Source organism: Phalaenopsis equestris, unplaced genomic scaffold (assembly GCF_001263595.1).
Source record: "Phalaenopsis equestris unplaced genomic scaffold, ASM126359v1 Scaffold000372, whole genome shotgun sequence".
Taxonomy (NCBI): domain Eukaryota; kingdom Viridiplantae; phylum Streptophyta; class Magnoliopsida; order Asparagales; family Orchidaceae; genus Phalaenopsis; species Phalaenopsis equestris.
The window spans coordinates 1,116,585-1,125,114 of NW_018164814.1; the positions used below are offsets into that span (position 1 = coordinate 1,116,585).

General features: G+C 34.6%; 1 protein-coding gene across 3 annotated transcripts in view; it reads left to right on the top strand.

The window, feature by feature from the left end:
• The first annotated feature begins 2,824 nt into the window (after window positions 1-2,824).
• Window positions 2,825-8,530, top strand: part of LOC110026452 — a 9,847-nt gene continuing 4,141 nt past the window's right edge. The window contains exons 1-3 of one of the 3 annotated variants that reach the window (XM_020727390.1): window positions 2,825-3,003; window positions 3,083-3,209; window positions 3,326-3,729. In XM_020727390.1, the coding sequence (XP_020583049.1) occupies window positions 3,093-3,209; window positions 3,326-3,729 (521 nt within the window). In that variant the 5' untranslated portion in view covers window positions 2,825-3,003; window positions 3,083-3,092. Of the gene's footprint in view, window positions 3,210-3,325; window positions 3,730-8,530 lie in introns of all 3 variants that reach the window. The other 2 variants (XM_020727391.1, XM_020727389.1) reach the window with 2 other exon arrangements.

Here is an 8,530-nt window from a genome sequence, read left to right on the forward strand (position 1 = left end):
GTATGTATATATATATATATATATATATATAATAGTATTTTGAGTAAAAAACGAGCTGAACACGAACGAACAAATCTTTGTTTGTGTTCGGCTTGTTAAATTAGAGAACGAGCCGAACAAGAGCTGTTCGCGAACAACGAGCCATTTTTACAGCCCTAATACTACCTTCCCTATGCATAAAAGGGTGTATTTCATTTTTTTTTTAAGATAAAATCATAATTTTATTGTGATAAAAAAGATTTGAGTGATATATATGTAATAATAAAAGTTTAGGCATGAAGATATGTAAATATATAACAACTGAATGGTATGTATGTAAATGATCCAAGTATTTACATACATACTGCTCAATTCCTATGTATTTACACATCTACCACCTAAAAAAAAATAAATGCATAATTCACTCCTATATATTATAAATATATAATATATAAATATCATGCACACAAATTTAATAGTAAGAGGTAGTTAGAGAGATAGAGAACTTAGATCTACTTACATATCTTTAACATCATCATAAATTTTTAATTTCAAGTAGCTAAAATGATAATATTTAATATTACAAATGTTTTTTTTTGGGTGGTTTGGTAATTTTTTTTAATGTTGAGTACCTAAACACAAATTTTATATTGGTGAGACTAGATCCTATAATGTTTGTTACAATTCAAATATCTTTATCAAATAAGTTAGGTAATGCTTAAAATACTTTGAATATTAGCTATTTAAAATTTTATGATTAATGGTGGATGCAAATTATTTATTTTTAATTAAATGATATAATATATCTTATAAAATTTATTTTTAAGAAAAAAATAAAAACATGAAAAAATACATTGTCAATTTATAGAGTTTTTTTTTTTTCCAAATTAGTTTTAAATTTTGGAAGGATTATGTTTTTTTCATAATTAAATTTTCATTAGGAATAATAATTAATAACAAATGCTAATTAAATGTAATAATAAGCAATTATGGAGTTTATCTTGAGTTAAACCCACACTTAATTTCCTTGGAGAGTAATGAAAATCATGAGCTATGATTAATGATACTTTGGATGAGTGAACTTTACTTTTACTTTGGTAAAATTAATCAAGTTTATTTAATCATTAAAAATAACTTTAGAGCATTTCAACCTCTTTTTGGAGGAGGGTTTCTTTAAAGTTTAGAGTGGAATATTTTGATTTAATTTAATTAATGATGTTTTTTTTACATGTATTTATAAGATTAAATCTAGCATGTAATTAATTAATTAATATTTTAATATACTTATTTTAAAGTAAGTTAATAGGCCAAAAAATCAATAAAATAAAATTTAACTAAGAAAATATTAACTCCATTTTTTTTTATTTAATGAATGCATTAATACTAATTTAAAATTATTGGACTCAATCAGAGTCATAAAATATCATTAATATTAAACAAATTTACATTCATGCATGCCAAACTTACACACAGTGCATTTTAAGAGGTTGGGTTGAGAAAAACAGCTTCCCATCTCAAAAACTACTTCTCTCACTAGAACTGTGATGACCATCTGAAACAAAAAGAAAACTATCCCGAACAGAACCTTAATTCAGACAAATGGAAGAACAATCAAAGGGGAGATAAAAAGCATGTCATATGATTAACGCCAGTTGCTTGCCATTCATGGGTGTACTTAAAGTATCCTTAGGCATCAATAGGACCATGAGGCCTTTAAATGTTCCTATACGAAGTCAATACTTATCATAATTACTTAAGCTTATCGAATAATTAAATTATTATTAAACTTAATAAATGATGAAATTCCAATCTTCGAATCTTTCAACCTCACTAATGAGAATTTTTGTTAGGAAAGGTCAGCCGGGTTCAAATTCTAAAAATATTGTCTTAGAAAGATTTACATTCATACCAATCATTTCCAATTTACTTAAATATCTAACAAATTTTTACATAGATTGGGTGGTATGAATGTAAATTCACCTTTTTATTACTATTAAACATTATATTTATGTCACTCTGTTGAGTCGGACCCCGGTCCGACCGTTCCCACTCCCGATCGCAAAACGTCGCGACCCCGTTCTTCTTCGGGTTTCCTTAGGATAGAGGAAGGAAAGCGCAAGCAGTAGTTCCTTGTGATATAAAGAAGAAGATTGTTCTCCATTGGCTTCTTCTTGGTGGCTTGTGACAGAAGAGAAATTGGGTTTATTTCTCTTATAAGATTATCTTCTTCCGTGTATCTCGGTGTAGAGAGAGAAGAAGAGAGAGCAAGGAAGTGAGAGATTCCTTTTGTAAGGCGAGACGATCGACTGATGTAAATTCTTCAAGTAATAAAATCCTCTGCAACTCCGTGGACATTGGCAATTTGCAGAACCACGTAAATTTGTGTGTTCCGCCATGTTTAATTTTCTGGTATGAATTTTCTCATTCTATTTTTCACTTCGTCAAAGATCATTCTTCTATTTTAATCTTCGTATATATACCACAACAATTCTCAGTTTCTCATATTCATAAAATATAATTTCTCTTTCTTAAAATTATACTCATTTGGGTTAAATTGAAGAGCAGATTAGATTTGTAAGTATTATTCACTATACTCACGTGAATCATAACGTCTGTACTGAGAAATTAGTATTTTTTTCATGGAGTACTTTGCTAGTTTTCAAAATAAATTAATAAAACTATTTGTTCTTCCTATTTCGAGGTGATCTATACAAAATTATCAGAATTTTCTTTTCTGGTTCATAATGATTAATAAAAATTAAATTTTGATTAATTCAGATGATTAAATTATGAGGTGCCATAAATATTTATATGGTTTCTTCTGTTTTGTATGTTGCGATTGTGGTGGGGAAATTAATGAGATCTGACAAAAAGGTGTTTCAAAAATCCAGATAGAAAACCAGTAGCACTCTCCCTGGCTCCAGTTCCAGTTCTTTGATTTCAATTTTCCATCTTTAGCAATTTAGCAGTTTAGTTCTAGAAGAACCGAACCAGTCAAGAATCAGAGAAAGCCTCCTACTTTCAGTCTCTCTCTTTCTCTCTCCCTCTGGTTCACTCTCCCAGTTTCTTTGTTGATAATGTTGATTGGCTAATTTCTTCTCAGAGGGGAATCAATGGCGGGAGAACCTCAAGATGGCATGAAGACGGTGGAGTGCTTGAGAGGGAGGTTGCTTGCAGAGAGAGCGGCTTCCAAGGCTGCCCAAGCTGAAGCAGACCAGATGGCTAAAAGGGTAAAAACAAATAGCAAAACCAAAAAAAAAAAAAAAAAAATCTCTTCTCTGCTTTCCATTATTTGTTCCAAAATCAAATTTTTGGAACTTTTTTTTCTAAGATTTTGGGGCTACAGTTAGCAGAGCTAGAGAAGCAGCTGGAGAAAGAGATGAGGGAAAGAGCTGAAAAAAGGCTGAAGTTTGCATTGAAGAAGTTGGAGTCCCTCAAGGTTTTGGATTTCACTTGCCAAATGGATCTTTCTGATAGTTCTGCGAGTTCATCTTCCCCAAGCAGATGCTTTCTGAACAAAGAGAAATTTGAGAAATGGAGGAACTTAGGGCAATGCGGTTCACCTGGGAGGGATCTTCTAAGGGACTACGGATCTCTGAACTCTTTTAATGATTCAGCGCATCGGCTAGTTTCTCAGGATGGGAGTTGCAGCTCTGTTGGGACAGCGAGTTCTTGTAACAAGGAAGCGTCTGAAGGAGATGGAGGAAGCAACTGGAGCGGCTCCCAAGAATGTGCTGATGGTCCTGCGCGGTATGTGTTTGTGGAAATGTGAATCAGAACATGTTTTATTTCTAAGAATACGCTGAATCTTAAATGTTGTTATTTGAAAACAAATTTGTCCTTTTGTTCAATTTGGTTCTGCAATATCTTCAGGTTTTTATTAGATCTTTGAAGATGTTTTGTATTGCTTTCATGGATTTTCTTATTGATCTTATTTTTGAGTGAGCAACTTAAAGTAGAGTAAAAGAACTTATATCTCATAAAATATTATATCCAAGTCAGGCCATATATGAGTGAAAACTTGATATCTATGTAAAACACCTTATATTAAAATAATACATTTTTAATGTAAAAAAGTTGATATCTGATAAATTTTTTATTTGCAAGTCCTTTCATAGCATTTCTTAATGGTTGATGTAGCCCTATTTTAAGTGTGAACTTAGTTAGGGAGTGGCTTTCTCTCTTTTGATATGGAAGACTTGCATTGCAAGCAGTCATAATGTTTCAGTCTTATGTTAAAGTGAGATAAACAAAGAGAAAGAGCATACAAAGAACATAATTAAGATACTATACATTAATGATGGTAGTCTTCCAAATCAAAGTTGCATTGGTGTTATAATTATTCATTTTTACTTTCTAGGGTTTGTATTCATAAGAGTGTCTTAAAAAATTTTTTTTGGGTGCAGGATGAGCGTTGGAACTCAACCTCCTAGGATTCTTCGTTTTATTTCCAACTACTGTGCTACGAGTTTGAGCACGGACAATTCAAATTATCTTCACAATTTTCTTTTTAAAAGAGATTATCATAGGTGCCTATACATGCATGCGTGTGAGATATCTCAAATTGCAAAATTAAGTAAACAAGACCAACATGTCAAATTTTCTTTCTTTTTGTCATGCTTACAAGCTTGGAATGATGTCAGTTTTAAGATGCATGTCCAAGTTTTAGATTCAAATTTTGTACAGAAGCAATACTAGAAACTTAGCAAGTACATAATAAGCCTAACAATTGAAAACAAAAAACCTCCTTCATTAGATTGATGATGGGATTACATAGAGCCTTAAAAGTTGCAAAATTTACAAATAAATCTCTAGACTTCATCTATTTACAAATAGGACTCTACATTAGATACAAATCTCAACGCTCCCCCTCAAGGTGGGCGAAAGATATTCACTAAGTCTATCTTCTCACATAGTCTAGCTAAGTCCACTGAGCTAAGTCCTTTAGTGAGGCATTAAGTCACCTGCTCTCCAGTAGCTACATGACTTAGTTCCAACAATTCGTTATTCAGCTTCCCCGTGATGAAGAATCTATCAATCTCCACATGTTTTGTTCTGTCGTGTTGCACCGGGTTGTTAACAATGTCGATTGCTGACTTGTTGTCACACCACAACTTCATTTGAGTTCCCTGATCCACTTTGAGTTCAATGAACAAGGCTTTCAACCACATCATCTCAGCAACTCCTAATATCATGACCCTGTATTCTTCTTTTGTTGTTGATCTTGCTACAACTGATTATTTTTTAGTTTTTCACGAGACCAAATTACGATTTACAAACATGTATCCTGATGTGGATCTTCTGTCATCAGCACAACTTGCTCAGTCATAATCACAGACCCTCAATATTTATATGTCCATTCTTTCTGAATGTCAACTCTTTCCTTGATGCACTCTTTAGATACCTTAGAATCCAATACACAACATTCATATGATTCTTCCTTGGATCATTCATGTACCAGCTCACCACACTTACTACAAAAGAAATATCAGGTCTAGTGTGACAAAGATACATCAGGCGGCCCACCAGCCTCCAGTACCCCTCACGATCAACCGATTCACCTGCCTCTATACTGAGCTTGTCTTTCTAATCAATTAGAGAGACTGTAGGTTTGCACTCCCGCATATTCGTCTCCATGAGAACATCCAGTACATACGTTCTTTGGGATAAGATCATTCTCTCAGATCCATGAGCCACTTCAATCTCAAGAAAGTATCTCAGGTGACTCATATCCTTTATCTCAAATTGCTTCCTGAATCTTACTTCGGTTGAGTAATCTCTGTCTCATCATCACCAGTAATAATTATGTCATTCATATACACAACAAGTATGGTAGTGTGACATTCATGTTACCGAAAGAACACTGTGTAGTCTACATTGATCTGTTGATATCACATGTCAACCATCATCGTTCTAAACTTGTCAAATTGGGCTCGAGGAGACTGCTTCAAGTCATACAGTGAATTTCTGAGGCTACATATATTACTTACTATCTGAGATGTACTGAATCCCGGTAGTATCTCCATATATTCCTCCTCCAGTAGCTCCCTATGAAGAAAGACATTCTTCACATTCATTTGGTGAAGTCTCTATCCACTATTCACTGACATAGAAGTAAATGTTCTCACAGTGCTCATTTTTGCTACTGATGCAAAGATTTCATCGTAGTCAATGTCATACGTCTGACCGTACCCTTTTGTTGCTAGTCGTGTTTTGTACCTCTCCACCTTCCCTTCTGAAATTTATTTTATCGTGAAGATCCAATTGCATCCAACTTCCTTCTTTCATGCTGATAGCGGTAGAATCTCTCATGTCTGTTTTTATCAAGAGTTCCAAGTTCTTCATACATCGTCGCTTTCCACTTGGGATCCTCTTTAGCAACCTACCAACACTTGGGTATAGAGACAGAGTCTAATGATGCAATAAATGCTCCATGCAAATGTGAGATGTTATAATAAGAAATAAAGTTCGCAATGTCAAGTTCCTACCCAAAAAGATCAGGCTGCAGTAGGTCCTCTTAACGTTGGAAAGTAGGAGTGGACAGAGAAGGAATGATTTCACCTAAGAGTTCTAAATCAAAGGTGGTTAGTGTAGGTCTCTCAAGAGTTGGGGAAGACTCAGACAATGGATTTGTTGGCACTGCAAACTCTGTTCCCTCAGTTTGTTTCTTCCTTTATGTATACAACCTTAGCACACTTTCAGTTTGAATCTCACTGCCTTTGGAGCCATTCTCTTCAATTTTTGTCTCCTCTTTTGATTCATCCCACATCATAAGAAATGTCATTTATCCACTTGCACCACTCCATCACTACTACTACTCACTCACTCTTACCTCATATCTCCAGTGACTGTTGAGTCACCGAAGAGCGAATTCACCTCCAGAGCATAGTATGGTTCAAACTCTCTGAATAACACATCCATACTCACAAAAAGTCTCTTATCAATTAAGTTCAAGCTGATATAACCCTTCTGAGCAGCAATGAACACGCATTTTACTGCTCTGGGATCCAACTTCTCTACAGATGACCTATTATCTTTCACAAAGCATACACATTCAAATACCTTCAATAGAAGAGTCACACTATTGTCCTCTTTTAACATCCGACAAGGAGACTTCCACTCTAACACTCGTGAGAGCATCCTGTTAATCAATTAAGTGGTTGTCAACACTTCTTGCCCCCATAAGTATTGTGGAACATTCATTGCCAACATCATGTTCTGGGCTTTCTCTAGAAGAGTCTGATTCTTCCTCTCTACTATTTCATTATGTGCTAGTATGCATAGGCAAGTGGTTTTGTGTTGTATCCTTTGAGCTGACAGGTAGTCCCCAAATGATTTGTTGATATATTTTGTTCAATTTTCAGATCTCAGCGTCTTCACAACTGCACCATATTGTGTCTGGATTGCATTATGAAAATCCTGAAAGAGAACAACCACCTCACTCTTCTGTTTCATCAAGTATATCCAGATAACACGAGAGAAGCAATTAATAAACATAACAAAATACTGATAAACATTCATAGAACTAATAAGAAAATGTCCTCATACATCAGAATGTATTAAATCAAACACATCAGAGCTTCTATTCCCATAACTGACATAAGATCTCCTAGTGAGCTTGTCAAACTCACAAGCATCACACACAGTTTCTCCTTATTTGTCTTTTCATACATAGATGGATACAAACGTCTGCGATGTAACAGTAACACATGCTCGACGTTCCTCCAAGATTCTTTTACTATAACCCTTTCCACCATGGATGTCAGAACTGAGTTCATCCCCTCTTAGTCAAAGTACTATAGTCCACTATGTCACATTCTAGTCTCAAGTGTCTGACCCGTCTCTTTCTCTTGGAAGATCACTTGAGGAATATCAAACAAAATAATGCATTTTAACCGGAAAATAATGACATTAATGGATAAGAGGTTTATTAGAAAAGAAGGACGTGCAAAACATTGGACAATGTACATCTCATTGTATCCTTACCAACTAAAGGCTGCGCTGTACCATCACCAGTCTATATATTCTCTGCTACTGCTAAACGAGTATATGAAGAGTATTCACTCGCAGTACCTGTCACGTGACGAGAAGCCATGGGATCTGTGATCCATTCTGATAATTATGTGGTGAACATAGAGGCAAGGACAAGTGTGTCACCAGTTCCTTTGCTGAAACGAGCATAAGTGGCAATGCTACCCCTTGATGTCGATAGATTTGAAACATCCTCAGCTCCAACTCCTGTTGATTTCTGCTCCTCTTCAACAGCTTCAGACACTCATAATCATCACTAGTAAAGAGCGCATCTTTCTCTCCCTTTGACCGCGACTTTATATATGCTTAAAAATATAAGTATTTAATACTGCTGCTAAAAGAATTAATTCCTTAGCAACTATACTAAAACCTAATAACAGTTATAGATTCCATAAATATGGATGCAATAAATATTCAATAATTGCAAAGTCACACTTATCAACGCAAGTATACGTATCACTCAAGTAATATAGGACTCAAGTGGAGTCCTAGATATCAATCCCACAGGGAGTCCTAGATA